The following is a 21,295-nucleotide window of genomic DNA, read 5'->3' as shown; positions in this document are numbered from 1 at the left end:
AAGGCGTGTCCCGTTTCAGGCCTGTGAATACTGAATATTTGTATGAAGTACATTGTTGGATCTGTGTTAAAAAGATATCCACTTCTCTCTCACCTCTCCTATAGGAAAAGACACAAAGGAACTTATATTTTTAGAGTTCGGATATAGATTGTCTGTCGCTATGGCAACAGCACTCTGCTTGTTGATTGCCCCCCCTTTCTCTTTTTTTATGGCTGATGATTACTATGCCGAACACAGGTAGTCTGAAGAGAAGACATACAAACACTTGTGTCCTTGTCTGTGAATGTGCTGTAGACATTTGTTAGTCTTTGTTCCCTTAAAGTGATCCCTGACTGTTTTGACAAATGGGTCTAAAAACACAAGAATTTACCTCTACTACGTAAATACGTGTACAAAAATATATACCGGTAATTATTTCTTATAAGCTATAAAATCTGTCCGAACAGTCGGGGATCACTTTAAAGCTGTGGCTAAAACAGTTACATATTCCTGCATTGGCATGGTGAGATGTAAATTATCACCATTTCTCTTGGATTTTTCTAAAACTAAACATGACTTTTGAATTATTCCTTTTATTTGTCATAATTCCATATTTTTGATCATATCAAATTAAATATATGCCGATTTTGCGAATGTGAACAAATAGCAGGGGTGGTCAGGGTGCAGCCAGAAAATAATTTTTCAAGGTTCAAGATGTTGTGATTAAGTGTGTTTGAAAATGAAGGGCTGCTTATGATCAGGAGTCTTGAACAGTTCCCCTTACCCAGGGAGACAGACAATTGTCTTATTTGTGAACAGTCTGTTCCCTCACTTCTGAAATCATGCTGCTGCCCTTGCTGCTTAGTGCTCAAACACATAGAAGGATGGTGAGCAATTTTCCCTAGTGGTGTTAACTGAGCACAGATCACTGCAGACAGGGAAGTGTGAGAAAGACCAAGTGCACGTGTGCTTTATTTTACTGAACAGAGGCAAACACAAGATGTGTCATCCTTAAAACCCTCTGACCTGAGCAACAAAATATTGCTGTGGTTGGCCATACTGTAAGTTCATGCGTATACTGATATGTAAATGTCAGGACGACTGTGGAGTGATGAGCCACGTTTTGATCGGTGTGCTGCCTTCATAGATCAGGCGAAAAATTCAGCTCATAACGAAACTCCACACAGCAATTGAATTACAGTATAGGGAGGGATGCTTCTTGTATCTGGCATTTACATATCAGTATACGCATGAACCTTATGTACAGTATGGTCAACCACAGCAATATTGTGTTGCCTAGATCGGAGGGTTTGCTTCCAAGAGCAAAGTTGTTGCACAAGGGAAATAAAGATGAGTGATAATTTTTACAATAAATTAATGACGTTTTGGCATGACCAGACACCAGATTTGAACCCCAGATAACTTATACAGCCACACATCAAGGTCGGCGGGAAATTTGGGGTCACTGACCAGTTGTGGGAAACATTCAGAAAAGAATGAAATGAAAAAAATGGAACACACTGTCTTCTCTTTCACTATCCATAGAGAAAAACATGGGGAAACCTATCCCTTAAAGTATTCCACTTGTAGACCATGTGTACTTTATAGTTTGGTATTGTTGCTTCAGGAGTAAATACAGCAACTTTAAATAAATAGTTGAACTCTCGAGGAAATATGCTTTTATTTCATTATCATACATAAATAACATAAAAAGATTTTTTTCCCATTATTTTGTTGGAAATGGATTGATAATAAGCATATTACCTTAAAGACACCGCATTAAAAAGGCTTATTCATGGCCCCTGGGCACATTTCCATTTTTTAAAAATCCAAATCAGAACTTGTGTTGGTGATTATAAGCAGGGATTTATGTTAGGTTCACCAAATCCAAAAAACATCAGGACTAAATGATCCATAATAAAATAAGGGAATGCTGGGTGTGGAAACAGTTGCTGACCGGTGTCATTATTTTAGCACATTCCTAATAACAAAACAAACAACAAATAGGAAAAATGAGTCATCCAAAACAATCGACACCGTTTGTCTCTCTGAGGGGAAAAGGCAACCTGATCGTGAAATGAGGAAATGAGATGAGGAGCGAGTCATCGACAGTGTTTTGATTTATTTGGATGCTGCTGATGTTGTTATAGAACATCCTCGTAAAGCTTATCTTGACTGGGATGTTGCAGCCTAAGCGTACAAATCTACTCCCATGTTGTTCAGTTCTAGAAAATCTACATTCAAAATGCATCATCTAATAGTGTGAGCTCTGTGCTACACGTACGGATTAGCATTATGGGCTTGTCACAGGTGATTCACATTGCCAATTCAAGATTGGAATATATTATCATACGTGTATCACAGTATTACGGTATAGATTATGATTCTGTATCTGTAACATTTCATTTGCAAGTTTCAGAATTTGGGCTCGCAGGTTCTTGTAGCTGCAGGGTCAGGTGAAATATAAGGAGGCAGAGGTTTCCTGAGTAAATGGGACCCCAACACATTATAAGGTGATTGAAATTCTGGTCCTTTATCATCATGCCATTAGGATAACTAGCCTGAAATTATCATGTCCTTAAGTAATGAATAGAATAGATGCACATTAACAGTTTTTTCCCCTTTGGTCGTGCCATTTAAAAACCATTTTTAGCATGGATTTATTGATTTGAAAAAACAAACAAAAACATCAGTTTTTGAGATATAGTGTCATATTTGGCATTCAGGTTTTTTAGTCAACTGTCATTATTAATCATAATTCAGGCCTTGTTACTTTTAAATAAATTGGGCAAACAAATTAGTACATTAAATCACATTAGAGGATATCATGTTGGAAAAATAGCCGGGTATTTGTGCAGGAAAGTGTGAATATTCTCCTTTAGTGGAATGTCGCTTTAAGGCTTGAACACAGGATGGAATTTGGACAACGTGGCTTGGTGCTCTGAGATAGGAAAATGTACTCTGACACATGGGACCAACATGAAGAGCTCTCAAAGCAACAACACATTTTCACAGTAATTAGGTGCCAAAGGTGCCTCCTTTTTATATTGTATTATGATGATACTAACTGGATACCAAGGCTCAGGATGAGAGGACATCGTCAGTAGGTAGCGCATCATCACCCAGAAGATGGATGCACAAGGAGAACTGGCATGCAGCACAGCTTTATGGCTAAACAAGCACAGGCTCGGACCAAAGGGAAGCAAAAAGGGCAATTATTTGAATCAGAAAGTTACCCCTGACCCATCACATTTCTTTTTATTGTCTCCCTTTCTGTGTCTGAAGACCTCGATTCACCATTAGATTCACCGCCTGGAGCTTGGCTTGTGCTCGCTCTTTAGTCACAGATGCACTTTATGTTGGAGATGAGTTTAATGGCAGCATTAAACACTTGTAGCCCCAGGTGCTGAATGCAGATGAGCAAAGTGTGTCTGTCAGATAGAGAAAAGGAGTGAGGAATGAGGGTGATCATTTTCCAATAGCTGTGGTGTACTGGTCTAATTTTCTGGTGCATGCATGCAAGTATATGCATGACACATTGAATTCATTGCACACATGTACACAGCTGAACATGCCCACACACATATATAGGATACATGCCTCCATAAAGATATTACTTGTCAGTAAAAAAAAGTAATGAGGGAAAAGTTTTCATAGAGAACTTATTGCCTTTTCTGTCATGTCTCAGTATTAAAGAGCCTTTTATTGTTTCATAAGACAATCCAGTCTTTATACTGTTGATTGACGAGCGTGCAACCCGCTCATTTTCAATGCCGCTAAAGATAATACCCTTCAATTGCAAAAAAATCATCTGACGAGCAGTCATGAATTTGTCAATTCACACATTGTCTTAACATTATGTAAACCCAGACTATCATATGGGAAAGTGTGTCTCTTGGTTGCTGGCCGTGTGTGTGTGTGTTGAATATTGCTTGTGTGAATGGGGATTCTTGTAAGCGTGTGGAGCAATGCGCCGGTGCGGCTAACCAAAGGCCTGGTAATAAAACACTGTGCAAGTGATAAAATAATGAAAGTCATAAAAAGGCATATAATTGGCTTTTTCTTCAGGTTGGTGAAATTGATCACTTCTAACGCTGCTGTTGAGAAATAGCTTCTCGGGTGACTCGTGTATGGAGAGACGAGTGTGAGGAATAAAGGAAAAGCAGAAAATACAGGAAAAGAGAAAAAGTTAGCAAGATGGAAAAATATAATGAAAAATGGAAGGCAGGATAGAGGAGGATCGTGGATAAAATAAATGTTAAGGACAAAATAAACTGATGACACAATACCAGCTTCAACCACTAGCTGGCGTTATACTACATCTATATAAATGCAAACCACGACTATTTACATTTATCTGATCTTCGAGCTCACATTTCCCCTGTTCAACAATATAAATGTGTATACGAGAGCACGCAAGTTGTAAGAAAAAAAGGAAGAGAAATGGGGCAAGCGTGTCGGGTTATCTGCTTGAGACAGTGAAAAGACTGACGACCCTGTCTGTGGAAGGGCCTCCCTGCCTGTATAACATCTATCATCGCTGAACAGACTTGTCTTAAACAGTGTCTTGCTCTCCCTTGTGTGTGTGTGTGTGTGTGTGTCTGTGCGCACATACTGTATATGTGGAGATAATTACCTGCATTGTGTAGTCTGTAACTGGAGTCAAAAATGTATAAGAAATATACTGTGGCACACACGAATAAAGTTAGCTAGAGTGTAACCTGAGTTTCATTCATTTGTTTAATTTATTGTAACACTTGGAAGGACAGTTGTAGCATTTGTGGAGCCCATTGCTGGCAGTACGTCACTTATACTACCAACGTTTTAATTGTTTTGTCTTACAATGTCTGCTTGCTATAGCAAATTAATTAAAATTAATTAACTATTTCATTTTGTTGCATGAAGTGTAACATTGTTGTTAAATAAATATATGATTGTATATTCTTTAACCTTGGTGTCTTGTGAATAGAAAAGGCACTTGCATATCCACCCATTTCCTTAAACTTGCACCCTTACTTATCTTCTACTACCAGGAATACAGTACAATTATTTAACAATGGGCCTTATTTTAGAGATTAGAAGACTAGATTTATTAATTTATTGAGAAGAAATAGAAATTAATTTATCTTTGAGCGAAAAGATCCAGAAATTAATGCAAAGTTGAATTGTTCCCTAAAAATGCATTAGTGCAGCCCCCCAATTGCTCATTCGAACCAAAAATATTCCACTTCCTGAAACAGTAACAGTAAATGCCTCACATAAGGGCACCGCTATGATTATTGTTTGGGGGAGGCGAGTGTTGTTTGAATCCCTCACCCACTCATGTTCCTTGTTATGGATTTGATGTGTACCACAGAAGTAAAATAAGAATCCGAACCAAAGCCCTCGTGAGCGCTAGTGAAGTGTCAGAGATATGGAAAAACAAAACAAAAATCAACTTTAGAGAGAAAACCAAAACTTTCTTTGGGCATTGCCACTGTGCCGCTTGACACAAGCTGTCAAAGAGAAGGCTTTATGATTGATCATATGTCATTTGGTTTAAAGTCAATTCATCCTGCCGAGATGGAAGGGCAGAGCAACACAGCGATAAATTGAGAGGGTGTGCTCTTACCTGAAATAACAGGTAGGAACAAAAGCTAGAAAGAATAAAGTTATGGAAAAGAACCCTCGTCTTCTTGACAAACTGAACTTACCTGTTCTCCGAATACAGAAATAGGAGAGAAATGCGGAGCATTCGAGGGTTACAGATTGATGAGTTGAAATGGATGACGAAAGAAGGGTGGGTGAAGAAGAATAACGCAAGAGGACAAACAGCCTTTTCAGAGAGAATGGCTTATATTGATAAATATTTCAGTGATATTAGCTTGTATTATTCAAAGAGCATTTTTCATAGAGAATTCACTGTCGGACTTAATGCTTCCCCTGCGTTGTTTATGTTGTGTGTTTTCAGGGAAAATCGGAGAAAAGGCATTTCATTTCAGCCTATTGTCCCTCTAAATGGCCATCAGTCGAAGTGAACATCTTAATGTTACAGAGTTCTCACTTTCAGTACCTCAGCCTGCATCTCTACTCTGCAATCTTTACCTCACCTCTTTGTCTTGATATTTATGCGCCAAACTTGTTAGTTGTCTCTGTGGTTTTCAGACAAGATGTTGGTACATCTCAGCTACCCTTTTGAAAATGTCAAATAAAAGGTGAGGCACAGTCATCCTCCATGCCCTTGTGTCAAGAATTCTTGGCAGAGAAATGTTCAGGCAGGACCTTTCTTTGTGGAATGAAGTCAGCCGGACTTGTAGGAAAAGCTTGAAGACCTTTCACCTCACATCAAAGAGTCGCTGCAATCCAGTTATATAAGTTTCAACTACGGTACGCATTGGGGGAAGCCTGAATTTAATTTCAAAATATACAAGTAACTTTTGTTGTTGTTGTTGTTGTAAATGAGTGGTTAGCACTATCTCCTCTATAGCAAGAAGGTACTGGGTTTGAATCCCATCTGAATCACATGATCAGTTTGTTTACCTCATTTCTAAGGCGGTGTCGGTGTTATAATTGTAGAATGAAGAGTTAAGATGTTTAATTAATTTCCAAATATATTTTAATTCTTATGAACACTGACAGCTAGGCAAGATGTTAAGGACCAAATTAAAACATGAGACGAATAATTATTTTTGACAATTTTGCAATTACAAATCCTCAGAGCCTGATCTTTGTTTTGAGACTATTTTCATATCTGGTGGAATATAAAGTAGCTTTAGGTCACGAACAACACTCCTCATGTTAAATTAAAATTCCCAAACAGAGCTGTAATTTTGGCACTGAGCACTGAATGACTATTAAGCGTTTTATCGATAAGGTCAGTGATTTTCCTTGTGACGCTTCGATTGCACTTTAGTGCTGCCTGGAAGGCAAAGAAAAATGAGGGTTTCTGTGACATTGATCATGTTTAAAGTCCCCCCCCCCCCAATATCTGTCCTCTGCTGTACTAAATGGGTGTTGAAGGTGAGACAAAGAACAGAGCCCACGCACCAACAACCAAAGACAAACTACGCCAGACACCTGTTTACCATTTAATGGAGTGTGTTCTCAAATAGGACAGTTAATTTAAATAGGGATCTGGTTTATCTCCCCCTCATCTTTCTTTTTTGTTCATGTGTGTCTGAATCCAATCCCAGACCACTACCGAGGAGTCACAATGGAGTGGAGGAAGAGAGAATAACATTGATTTGCAGGTTTGTTAAAAATTAGTGCTCAAGCAGTGACATATGAACTTGTCTATTTTGGAAAGGTCTGCCCAACAGCAAGGCCTACTGTGGTAAACAACGACAAGCGTTGTTAATTAAAAAGGTGTTTTTAATTGTGCACTCGCAGACACGCAATCACACAGACAGCAATTTATTTCTGCAAAAGAATCATTGAGGTCAACAATGCAAATAATTTAATTAAGGAAATGTACAAAATATATTAGAAGTAGAAGGAACAGAAAAAGCAGCTGCAACCGAGCATAATGAATCAAAGCTCTTGACAATGAAGTATCTTTTTGAGTTGATAATCAGGGTGAGGCAAAGGCTTTGAGGCTGGCTTGATATTTGAATGTGTTATTGTGTACGTGTCACACATGCAGGCATTTGTATGTGCTTTCATTTTGTCTGTGTTAGTTTGTATTTGAGTCTTATCGCCTCATGTTTTCAGTTTTAGATCATCTTAAAACAGACTTATGACAACATTGAGTGTTCATTAAATGTGAGTAACTCGAGGCTCCGGTGGAGCAGCTGCTGTGCATTCTGAATGTGGCAGGTCTTCATCTATTTCCACCCTGCTTTGTACGAAAATGTTCTCTTGTATTTGTTCTGCTTAAAAACATGTTTGGCCATTTTTTGCACATCATACACCATTAAAGGATTCTGAGAACCTTTGGGATACTTAGGAGCAGGAGATATATGGATATTACCACCTAATTTGTCTTCAGATCCTGACTTGACGATATTATTTCAAATGTTGCAGTTATTTCAAACCCTTAGCTCAGTTTCCGTCCGTCCATCCATCCATTTTTAAAAGTTTGTTTTTACTGGTTAAATCTGTATTTTCATTGGTTTCTGCTCGGGACCTATGAAATGAATGTCTTCACCTAATGGTGTATTGAATGCATAATTTCTAGCCTATAGGATGCTAAATATTCATTAATGTCAACAGTTAGGGACTGCTCATCATGAGAGGGGAAGGGGTGCTGTGAAACTTGGGAGGCACTTCAAATCACCACTGGGGGAGTGTCTGGGAACGTCTTCCTGATTCAATGAGAGATGCAAGTTCTCTGTAGAATTACAGACGGCGTGTGATGAATCAAATCTCTTCACTCGCATGCACCATGGAGGGAAGACTTTCTGAGTGTTCCCTAACAACAATGAGGACATGTCGGCTTTTATGCCCTTTTCATCCCTCTCCCAACAACAGATGCATAATTTACAACCCTTAGATCTTTCACTCCCTCGCTTCTTAGAGAGCCCATCAGTCTTAACCATTTGTGGAATGTCCTCCAGAGTCATTGATCTGTCTTTTACTATTTAAATACCCCTCCAGGTCAGTATGTTGTACTTAAACACATCATGTCACACTGTCTCCCAGAACTCCAATACATACATTTCTCTCACATGAGTGACGTTGCTTTTTATTTTGCCACGGGGGGACGACATACAACTATAAATGGTTGTATTTTGTAGTTATTTTTAGTGTACAATATGTGATTTATTGCTGTATCATGACCGGACTGGCTGGCTCCTTAATCACTGCGGGAGAAAAATGTTTATGCACATGGAGACTTCTTTCCTCACCAACATTTGTAATTGACATGACACCAAGCAAATCATATTTGTTCTTCTCGAGAGTTAAACCCACTTTGAAACGCTCTGGATGTGAATCACTGCAAATAAAATCACGACAGTAGTGAACACTGTGGACAAAGATGTGGGTCCGTTGCTGGTTCAGCATTGAACTTAAAATGTCTGTCGCTTAGAGCTGGTAGTTTACCTGGAATAAACAAGCTGACAGTGTAGAATCAGAGCGAGGGGGAATATGGCGCTGACTGTATTGTTGGTTTGGTGTTGGACTTGTGTCACCCATGTAGTTTTGCATGCACTTTCATTTTAAGTCTGGAAGTACCGGTACGTAACTTAACATGATCGATTTTTGTTAATAACAACTCATGCATTTGGGGTAAGCCTGAATTGAATTTCAATTGTCCACTGTTTTACAATTTAGACAACAAAGAACAGCGAAGACAGGCCAATGATCAAGTTTTCACAACAAATAATAACATTTCTTAATTGCTCTACCTTTTCTTCACTCCACCTCTCATCCAGGGAGCCCATCCGTCCAACCAGCCTGCTACCTGCTGACTGGAGCTTTGGACTGGCTTTGGGAAAGGAGGATGAGTCTTTACCTCCTGGGCTGGATACCCTTCCACTGAGACTGATGCAACAGGACTGCACTGCTGTCAAAACTCTGCTCCTCAGGTTGAGACGGACACTGCAGGAGGTGGGATGGGCACACCATCAAAAGCATAACGCTTCTTTTTACCATGCAACACTAAATGTATGTGACCATGAAAGTGAATAAGTTTAGTGCCAAGACAGGTTGACATTTTGTTTTATGATGCGCTCTTTTATGTCACGCTTACATATCCATCTCTGATGTTACAAGATATACACACATCAAGCTGTTTTGATTCAGCAGGCAAATAGTTAAATAGCATGAAACCAAAGTCCGTGAACAAGAACAGAAAAGTTCCCTACTGACAAATACTTCACTCCCTGTTTTAATCAATATTATGTCAGTGATATCACTGGATGCTTTCCTGCCTTTATAAATCTGTGTTATGGCTCTCTTTTCTGAATTTAATCAACTCTTTGGAGAATGTTTAAGCATTTTCCACCATTGGGTGAAGGCACACATCCTCACTGCACAAATTACTGTGCACTTTAAATACTTTCACCTGCTTAAAGCACAAATGCTTACCTCAGGCTATGAGGTCATCTCGGTGTGAAAGTCCTGTAATCAGTGAAATGACATTTACATCATTATAGACATGATTATAGCTGCAATGGTAACTTAGTAAAGCACTGATAAGTTCCAGTAGCTGCGACTCCAATTGTGGAAACCATATTGATAGCAACCCTGTGCAGTATTTTTCACTAAGGGGCTACTTCAGACCAACATATAAAGAGAACATAATCGTTGTAAATGTAATTTACTTGCTTTATTTGGTGTAAAAGCAATTTTCAGAGCTTGACTTGTTCAGATTCCCTCACTGTACACACTTTCATTATAAATTTACAGGAATTACCTTGCAGCAGTTTCATCTGCAAAGCATGTCTTTACAGGTTTTTGCTATATTTTGGAATGACATAAGTTATTTTTATCAATACATCGCTGTATAATTACATGTATGTATACAGTGCGTAAACTGTAACGTTTGTGCTCAATGATATAGATGCCCCATTACTGGAAAAAACTCTGTTTCTGCTGATGTGTCTCGACAAGGCATGTCCAAAGTCCGGCCCGTGGGCCAATTACGGCCCGAGTTCAAAACCCGTCTAAAAATGGGATACTTTTGACCCGCCAGACGGCACGCAAATTAAGCATGTGGTTCCTATTCTCAACTCATGGAGGCAGTGTCGTGCAACAGATGTCTGTCAACTGCCATATACCTTCAGAGAAGAAGACCTTTAAAATGGGCCAATCATAGCCCACGCTGTGTGATGCAAGCAATCTTGCTTGGGAGGGGTTGTCACTCCAGAGAGCTCTGCAGGTGTTCGAAGCCAACACTTAATTGCCCGGATGAAATGTTCTCTAACTCTTCAGTTGTCTTTGCTACGCTAAGTAGAAAAAGGAAAGTTGACAGTGAAGGCCGCCGCTTCCAGGAAAGGTTTAAAACTGAAATAGCTGCCTAATTTGCCATGATAGTGTTTCCTTCTTAATACTAATACATGTAAATTCTAATACAAATGACAAGCTATCTGGGAGCAATTGTGCTGATTAATCGAAGGAGCTCAAATACAGGCTGAATATGTAGGTGAGGCAGCCAAATGAATGGCACACTGGTCTATTTTGGTTGGCATCACAAAGCACCTAAATACGTTGCTCTTTTGTAATCAGAGCGTGTTGGTTATTACACAGAGTTGTATTTTACAGAGTTTCTCTATGTTTCTGCTGGATTCTCTGAGAACTTGTATTGTTATGTTAAATGCAGCTTCAGTAGAATCAAATATTTGGAAATTGTAATGTAGTGTACATGGGTGCCTGACCAAATTTAACAGTATAATAAGACCCATACTCACAAATTTGAATTTGTGAAAAGACCTTTAAAAATGTAGCCAGACCTTCTTTAACACGCCGCCGTTAGTGCCTCTAAACTAAGATAAAAGCTAGCTGTGAATTACAGCCCACAGAGGAATATGTTTGGCTTTCTCCCTGCCTCTTTACTGTTTCACTTCTCTGTTTTTCTCCTCCCAGGGCCAGTGTGGGAGAGACATGAGACATGGAAATGATAAAAATGATAATTAGTCGAGAGAAACATAAACTAGAGTGGTGATGGAGAGACTAATGGAAGTGCAAGAGAGAGAGAGACTACACAGCAGCAGATCATGAATATGAAAGAAGATACTTTGCCCTCTTTGCTTGCTCTGCTGTGTCATTAACTTGCAAATTCTGTTACCCTCCATCAGAGGATGTTATCCATTCTTCAGCGGGGGGAGGGTGACTCTGCATGTCTTGATGCATTGAACATTTGCCTGACCTTCTCATATTGAGCCCCATTGTTTTGTTCTTTTCTTATATTTACCTAACCTTTGGGGCCCTTTAATTTCTATTTTCTTGCCAGCGGTAACTTTGTGTGTAACACATAACACTTTACAGTTCTATCATCCACAAAGCAACTGAAAAGATTTAGATTTTTTTTCCAACTGTTCACGGCTTGTCCAGGGTGTAGCCCACCTCTGGCCCGTAGACAGGTGGAATTTTGGATAAGCGGCCATGAAGATGAATGAAATAGTGAAGGAGTCTGTTGTTGAAATATCTGAAATCGTTTCTTGATAGAAATGAAGAAAGATGAGATAAGAGAGTATTCAAACAATCTTTCAAAAATCTTTTAAGTGCAACAGCTTTAAAAAGAGCTGACGTATTGGCACAGGATGCACAGTCACAGCTCACTGCTGCTGTTCACAGTGCATCTTGTTAGTCTTTGCAGCCGATGAATCAACTGATATTGGTGGCAATACCTATGCAGAGAAGAATGTATGTTACTGGTTACAGAAGAAATGCTGATACGCGGTGTTTGCATGGTTTTGATGCATGTTCCTAAAATGACATGGGAAGACGAGAACAACGTGAAGACGATATCCTGCTTTGTTAATATGAATCACGCCCAAATTACCACATCATGCTCAAATTACCACAACTTAAATTTACAAGAAAACAACTCTGTGTCATTTGGCAGCAGCTCATACTCTATACTCCTGTTCCAGCAATGAATCAAGTTCAGGGTGAGAGAGATACGTCCTCCCTTGCTGAATTCAATAAAAATCTCATTGGATACATTTACAATCATTTTAACATCTGCAACCTTTTAAAACAACTTCTTCATCTCCACAAATTGCATCTGTTGATCTGCTAGCAAATGGATGAAGGGAAAGGTTTACAAGACAGTGGTGAGGCCAGCCATGATGGACGGCTTAGAGACAGTGTCTCTGAGGAAAAGACAGGAGGCGGAGCGAGAAGTGGCAGAAATTAAGATGCTGAGGTTCTCCTTGGGAGTGACCATGTTGGATAGGATTAGAAATGAGACAATAGGGACAGTGAAGGTTAGACGTTTTGGAGATAAGGTCAGAGAGACCAGACTTTCATGGTTTGGACAGACAGGGACTATACCGGTAGGATGCTGAGGATGGAACTGCCAGGGAACAGGGTGAGAGGTCAACCCAGGAGACGATACATGGACGTAGTGAGGGAGGACATGAGAGTGGCTGGTGTTGGTGAGGACGATGCAAAGGACAGGGTGAAGTGGAGAACGTTGATTTGCTGTAAATTCCGATATTTATTGCTTATAGTATTTCTCAAAGTAGCGCATTTTGGACTGTTGCAGACGCTCCGTCCTTCACTGATTAATGCATCTTGCAGCAGATTACCCTGTTGGCTGCACAGAGAAACATTTTCAAAATGTCACGTTCCATGTGTTCATTCATGTTGCCTGACATGTTGTGATCCCCATTTGTCAATGTCAAACACCGATTCCAGCATAAATGTGATGGTCCCATTTGTTACGAAATAAACTCACAGCATGTGGGCAGGGTTGTGCTCCATTGGCACTTGCACTGTCAGGCCCAGTTAGCTTGCGCCACTTGTAGCCACTTTGTTCGGCTCACTGACCTTTACCTCCCAGCGACTGCTTGACTGAGGGCAGCTGTATATTCCTGCTATATCTGCTAAATATTTTCAACAATTTATTGTTGTTAAAAGAAAAGCTACAGATACAATAACATTTATTTCAGACAGCGGAATTTATCGCTGTAGTAATTGTTACGCCAAAATCTGGCAAAGCTTGAGTTAAAGATGATGGAGCCTGGAGCAGTGTTACAGAAGCAAGCGGTAAGGATTATGTTTCAGGTTAACAGCAAAAACAGCAGATACAGAAGGTGGTTAATGTGCTATCGCTCAAAATCAATACAATTTTGGGTGAGCTTCAACTAAAGTCTGCAGTTTTATTTGAACACAATAAACTAAAGCCAAAAACATTAACCTGTGCAACAGAAATGTCTGATCAGAGGTGGAAAATCTAATTTACTTATTGAGCATTTAGATGACCAAAGATGACCCACATTGCTCTGATAACTACTAACTCAAATTTATACTGGAAATAATCTCTTCCAAGAAAATGCCACACACATTATTGCTTGCCTGTTGTAATGCCAAAGTTTTACAAACTAAGTAAAGAAAACCACGCCAAGGTTACTTTGAATTTGTGGTGAAATACAAAAAGAAACAAGGATATGGAGGAGGCGGCCGGTATAGAAACACTAACTTGGTATAGAAAGGCGACATAATTTTGGCATCGCAAAGCTGGACAAAAGCTGAGTTTTCATCAAGATTGACAGATTTATGTTGGTGATTGCATTGAGGTGTCACAGGTGGGATTATGGATATCAGGCACCGGAGATAATGTAACTAAATTGTAAGACTATGGATGATAACCTGGATTTTGAAACCAGATCTTGAAAAACCTGAGACTTGGTGGACTGCCAGAGGGCATAGACCGACAACACCCACGCCCCATGTTAAAAAGAAGTCACTTTAATTAAATCACTCTCAATTGATTTATTGGTGCTATTGGCAAGGAATACTATGACTCGTCTATCCTCAATTGTTGTTCAGACAAATGAGGGACCATAAAGCACCACCGAGAACACTAAGAAGGAGGTTTCCAACCTTCAAGAACCAATTTTTGTTGTTGCACAGGCTAAAAAAAACATGTGGTGTAAGGCTATGCGAGTATTTAAAAAAGTACAACCCTACAAAATAAGGAATACACCAACTGAGGAAACACTTTGACCTGGTCTCCTAGCGTTGACATCGCACATGATTTACGTTTCACCCTGTGAAGTCTCACAGGGTGACGATTTTAATATTTTAGGAAGGAGTAAGAGAAGTAAGAACCCATCGTTGATGTATACAAGAAAATAATTACGCATATCAAGATCTCAGCTTACTTTACGTAAAGAAATACTGTATAATGGTTATGGAAAAAACATTCACAAGGGAAGTACCCAGTCAATGGATAAACAGATGTTTTCATGCCTCCCATTAAAGTCTAAACAGATAATAACTTTGCACTTTATCAATTATGCTAAGAATTTATATTTGACAGATGTTTGTTTTCCATCCATAAGAATTGGTCTACATCCTCTTGTATAGTGTAGCGTCTGCTAAAACAAGAGGAATATTTTCGAGTTTCTTTCTCTCTTTCTCTATATTGGATTGTGTTTGAAATAGGAATAAAAATACTGTGGGGGGAAGAAAGAAAGTGCATAACAGGATATTGCTGACGGTGCTACCTTTCAGTTAAAAGCCAAATGTCAGTGAAAAATAGTGGGCAATATCATACCTGGAGTTATCTGAAGGTTTTCTTGATTAAATTGTTTGTGAATGTGATTAAAGAGGTCTATTAAACTACAAAACATGCTTTCTTTTCTCAGACCATTCATCATCTGTGGACATTTAGCCTAAGGGTGGTGCAAGTCATTAAATCCAGGGGATGTAGGCAGCTTTGTCTATTCTTAAATCTGAAAGGCTTTTAGTGAACCTCTTGCAATTGTGTATACAGTTGTGTGTTAAGGCTTGTGGGTCAGGGGTGACCTTAAAGATAATGCATGTGTGAGTGTGAGGGAGGGAGCGAGAGCGAGAGAGAGAGAAAGATAATTGATCACTGTTGGCATATTACCATAGACCACCTGTAATTCTGATGGGGAGGTATATTCTTCAAAATGTCAGCCAATAAACCATCAAATTAATGCTTTGCATACATTTAGTCCCTGAAGATTTTCCCACGGCTTCTTTCATAATGTTGACTGTGAGTCAAAAGTATGTACCAACAACCACCATCTAAGTCTAAATATCATTAAGATTTTGAGATTTTAGTACCTTTTGATATTTATGCATGTATGTGTTTTTTTTTCTTTCCATTTCTGTTGTTAAAAATTGGATTTCATAACTCAAAAACTAGTCAGTAACTTTTCCATGAAACTTTATACACACACCTTTCATGTAGGGCAGGGAAAATGTTCAATCATTTGTATTTTATCACTAAGTGCTACGACTAGCCTGTTATGCGTTGGGCTTTTTTTTGCATCATCATGATAATACGTCACTCAGAATTGGATTCCTAAATGCTAGTAAACATCAAATTGCCTTCTGCTGGAGGGCCCAAGACCTTCAGTCATTTTCATTTTAGTAATCAGCCTTTATTTCCTTTTTGAAACAGACCCATAGTCCAGAAACCAGAGTATTTCATGTTATGTTTATCCTTCTCTCTCTCTCTCTCTGCAGAGCAATGAAGCAAGTCCTGCCAGCAGCCTCCAGTCCCTACCCATTAGCCCTTGCACTGAAAAGTCCCTTCCGTTTAAGGTGAGCAGACCAGTTGAAGTTGCTTTATAGGTGTGTGCGCGCAGCACTGAACTTGTGTGTTTGTGTTTGAGAGAAACCAAACTTTTACGCGGTGGCTCGGACTTGCTTTTCATTCAATAACATATCCATCTGTCAAGAGGCTTCTTGCTAGTCTTTCAAATTAAGGGAGTTCAAGGCCCGTATCTGCCAAGAAATTCTAGAATGAGGCTGAATGGTTGAAGTTCAAACCATTTCAGGGTTGTCCTTACGGATGATTGTCTGATTGATCGGCGGACGACAGTGCTTTAAATTCAAGCGGGACGCAAAATGTGTATATCTGCATAATTTAGTCTGCTCTCAAAAGATTTTATAAGCTTGGCTTTACATGTTATGCATTAATCCTTGTGTCTATGTGATTTATTGGGGAACTTTGATGCATATTGTTTACAGCCATCTGCAAGTCTTTAATTCTTTGTGTTTATAATTGCAGGAATGCGACATTTCCTCAACATGGCTGTTTTGTGTGAATAACCTTACATACATTTTCAATTGACAATTTGCATACTTGGATGTTCTGGGCGGTCGATGGTTCAGTATAATGTGAGCGTAACGGTTACATGCTATTAATATTTAGAAATGCTGATCACACACGTGAGTCAGATAGAATAAGATGAAATAAAAAGACCACCAAGCTCAAATGCTACACCTAACTATTGTCATAACTTTGCACACAGCATTTATGAGTAGCTTAGTTGTTCTGCTTCAAGGAAACTTCCAATAAAACGATACAGCCCCACAGCTGCTGTTTACAGCTACATTATTAAAAGAGACCAGCAGCCTATTTGAGAAAAAAATAAATAAAACTATTTAACTTCCATTAATCATTGTTTGTTAGAATAATGAACATCCTTTTTTTGTTCCCCACACCAGCTTCTAGGAATTTTAAAGTGACCCTATAGGGAGAAAGTGATGAAAAGACAGAGAGGTAGGGGCACCGATGGGCCCTATATACCCCCCTCTGTCAACTTAGTCCATCAAAGCTGTGAGCTCTAGATGCGATTCCTTAATCTCTGCAGGTGTGTGACTCTGCAGGAAGTGTGTTTCTGTGTGTGTTTGTGTGCAAGGCTTTACCAAGGGAGGGCTTTTGTCAAGCCTTTCTCTGGGATTTAGTTGGGTGTGTATTGGCAATAGAATAATTACTAAGCATAATGACAATTATATAATTGATAATTGCAAAAGCAATCAAGTAATCATTAAGTGGAGATTGAACAATGTTAAGTAACTGATCTACAGGGACGGTTAGTAGGACAATAACTGTCTGCAGAGGTTCCCATTCACGCTTCACCGAAAGACCTTCGTGTGCGGCAGAGTTTTCGTGATAAACAGTTCTGGACTGCGTCTCCGTGTTTGACACTTAGTCTCCGTGTTTGACACTTAGAAATTATGACTTCCTCCCACATTGTTACTTAGCGTTTCCCTTGTATAAACACCTGCCTACTGTTCCAAGAACCAATGAATGTGTGCCTATATAAGCGAGATGTGCTCACTGCCCTTGGCTTCAGTCGGACAACCGGTGTTCTGCTTGTATGACTGAAGCCCCAAGGCCTTGGTAAAATAATTAAAGACCAATCTTACATAATCATGTGTCTTTATTATACAATTATTCAAAGTAACAGAAAACTGCCAACACAACTTGGTGTCAGAAGTGGGATGCCCTGGCTGGCCGCCGGAGTCTGGGTGAACAGTGAAGGCCACCAGATCTGTAGCAGATCTGCCTCTGAGTCCGATCAGTGTTACGGGGAGAGGACTGTTCACGCTGACTTCTGGTCGCCACCACGGGTCTAAATAAAAGAAAAAGGAAGCCTCCAACGATTTACTGGTAAGAAAAATTTAATGTTTACACTTGTTAACTGCTTTCCATTTTTCCTCATAATAATTGCTAGGGTATTGATGTCCAGACGAGACGCCGGTGTTTCAGGACTCCAAGTGATAAGTCCCCCGGGGCCTCTGAGTGAGAAAGGGGAAACGTCAGCAAGCTCGCTACGCACACAAAGTGGTAGCTGGAGATAGAGGCACTGCTCGCCCGAGGTATTCTGATTAGGTACTGAGTATCTGGCCGAGGCACTGCGCTCGTTGCTGACGGCCACTAGAGACGTCTAGTTGGTTATTGGTGCACTGCTCGCCCGAGATATTCTGATTAGGTATTGAATATCTGGCCGAGGCAACCGCCGGAGACGGGATCTTCAGGCGGCAGACAAATGAAGGATTCTGATGATCAGGTGGTCTGGACATCACCAATAATGTCGACATGCAAAGGAAATACGGTAAGGAAAGTGCTAACTGTTTCCCACATTTTGTATCTCGGTATGGCTTCCCGAACACTGGGAGCCTGAGTAGTCGCCAGCTGGCCGTTTTAAGAAGTAAGGTTGACCTGGAGAAAACTGTACTACTCCAGAAGAATTCAGTAAAGACTGCTGAATTGGCTGCATGGGAGGAACGTAATAAATGCCTTAAAATGTGGGAGACAGAGTGCCGCCTCCGTACTGAAAAAGGGAAACCAAAGGAAACATGGAAAGCAGAAATTAAAGTGAATGATCAGGTAGCCAGAATTACCGAGGTAACTCCTAATCAAATCAATTTTGATTCTAAACCTGCAGCTTCCGTTCCCCCACCTTGTTCTAATAACAATCCCTTTCTTCCTCTCCTCTCTTCTCATCTCTATCTGAGTTTGGCACTCGCGGGTCTTTCTGGACCGGCACCGATGGAGGACTGGGCCCCACCTCCGCGCCGCCAAAGGCCGACAGCACCTCCGTCCACGGCTGCTCCACCGCCCCGTCTGCATCCTCCACCTGGCCTGCGACGCCCCCCCCCCCCTTCAAGCCTACGTTCACACCAGTCTCATCGGGAGATGGGCTAATAATAGACTGACTGCTTGCGTGTGTGCGTCACGCCAAACATGCTGAAGCACAAGAAACTGAAGAAAAAAAAAAAAAGAAGAAAAAAGACAGGGGGGAGCTGCATCTGCTTTGACCACACTGGATGTCCTGCAGTCGTCTAACGCTGCACTGACCACCATGCTCCAGACCAACATGCCTCCTTCAAGGGGACGCGGACCCCGGAGGGGCCCTCCTTTCAGTGATAACAGAAAGAGGGACTTCACCCCTTTTCCCCCTCCGGCCCATGGCTCTGATGTCTGCTTCCTCTGTGGAAACTTGGACACTGGGCTGCTGACTGTCCCCAACGACGGTGGAATGAAAGGCGGAATGGTTGCCAACGGTTCCGAGGTGATGGTTTAGGCCGTGGTGGACGTGGAGGTGGCCAGGGCTCCTTCGCTGCTGGCTCCGACTGACTGACCGTCGAACAGCCCTCGGACAGTGAGATGCACACACACACACGTTAGCATCGCCGGTTAAACCACAGGCACCTGCGAATGCTACTGATGATGTTCATAGCCCGTATGCCTTTTTAAGACATGCAGCTTATCAAACTTTGCCCTCAATTAATTACTTTTCTTGTTAACGACGTCGCTGTTCCCTTCCTTGTCGATTCTGGTGCCACGCCTCAAGAGGAGAGATAGTGGCACAAATATCTATGTGCCTTTAATCATAATAATAATAATAATAATAATAATACTAATACTAATAATTAATAAAAAAAAAAAAAGAATGTGTATTCTGTTGGAAGCCATTACTCCTGTGATTGTTATTCTCTTACTGTTTGCTTCCTGCGCTTTACCATGTCTCAGGTCTATGTTACAAAAGATGATAGCATGCTAGGCTCAGAGGTTCGAGTCGGTTGATGTAATATGGTATAATATTATGTGATAAACGTGATAAATGTCTAAAAATGGGGAGCAGAAAGTTGATTCAGAAATATTAAGTCAATATGCAGGAACTAATTGTTTTCCTTTGCTCCACAAACTGCTCCACTGTGCTGGAGTTTGGCCCCCGCGGGTCACTCTGTTCCAGCCACTGGGGGTTGGGTGCCTCCTCCCACCGCCCACGACCAGAAGACATCAATCACCATCACCATCAGACCAGAGGTCCCCGTCCACCTCAGGGTGCACTCCACTGAGGGTCCAATGCCCCCCCCCCCCACCAGCCCACACTGCTTACTCGAGCATGATATGTGGGGCTAACGACAGACTGACCGATTGAATGCGTCACGTCAAACAAGAAGAAGAAGAAAGAGATGAAGAAAAAGACTTTCCTCCAAAGAGCATGCAACGCTCGATGTCTCAAGGCAGCGTGCCTCCCGTGAGAGGACGTCCCGTGGGAGACATCTTCAGGAACAAAGAAGAGAACGTGCTCTGATCCGTTGGAGGAGCGAAGACCCAGACATATGCTTCAATTGTGGTCAGAGGGGACGCTGGATGAGGGAGTGACCGGAACCACTGAGGGACCGACGGAAGATACGGGGTGATCAACAGCGGTGTCGTGGATGAGGGGGCGGGGGTCCCTCCTTCTCTGTGGCTGGCTCGGATTGACTGACTGACGGATTGCCCTCCGGTTCACGTGAGATGCAAACACAAACACACACACAAACACACACACACACACACACACACACACACACACAGCTCAACTGATGTTTAAACTTAATGATGCAAGGAGAGATGAGCTCAAACAGCAGCAACACACGTTAAAACACAAAGCTTATGAACAGCATCCTGTTGTTCTGTTATTGATGAATGCGATTCATGTTTTATGTTTAGTTGATTCTGATGCTGTGACACACAAACCTCTATCTAAGCTGTGATAAATGTTTTAGACTTAGAGTATCACAGAGTTTTTACGTATTCTTTATGTTCTGATTATTTTCGTTTGGTCATGATCTCATGACGCCTTCTTTGAAACAACTTTTTGTGATTCTAATGGCTTCGCCGCCATGACGCGCATGCGCCCCGACTGTCCTGACCACGGCTCTGACACTGTGCCTCCTGACCTTTCTGACCCTTCCTGTTTGTTGACTGATGTCTCTCTGATGGTTGCACGTTCTTTGTTTGTATACAACTGGTCTTTGAATGAACCTGATGATCGGATCTTGTTGAACTCTGTCATGCCCTTTATTGGCACGTCTCATTATGTCATGTCCGCCTCTGCCCTACATTGCACCACACACGTGACTCGTGGTCCGGACCTAGACTTTGAAACTTTTTTTTTATGTTTCT

The 21,295-nt window shown here is 40.9% G+C and overlaps 1 protein-coding gene across 1 annotated transcript in view; it reads left to right on the top strand.

Annotated features, from left to right (window-relative positions):
* The window catches only part of LOC137914203 (serine-rich coiled-coil domain-containing protein 1-like), an 85,305-nt gene that overhangs the window by 15,415 nt on the left and 48,595 nt on the right, over nucleotides 1-21,295 (top strand). Inside the window, exons 6-7 of the mRNA XM_068757807.1 lie at nucleotides 9,333-9,507; nucleotides 16,069-16,146. Coding sequence (XP_068613908.1) covers nucleotides 9,333-9,507; nucleotides 16,069-16,146 — 253 coding nt within the window. The remainder of the gene's footprint in view (nucleotides 1-9,332; nucleotides 9,508-16,068; nucleotides 16,147-21,295) is intronic.

Source organism: Brachionichthys hirsutus, unplaced genomic scaffold (genome assembly GCF_040956055.1).
Source record: "Brachionichthys hirsutus isolate HB-005 unplaced genomic scaffold, CSIRO-AGI_Bhir_v1 contig_700, whole genome shotgun sequence".
NCBI classification, from domain to species: Eukaryota; Metazoa; Chordata; class Actinopteri; order Lophiiformes; family Brachionichthyidae; genus Brachionichthys; species Brachionichthys hirsutus.
This window is presented reverse-complemented; position numbering and strand designations above follow the sequence as displayed.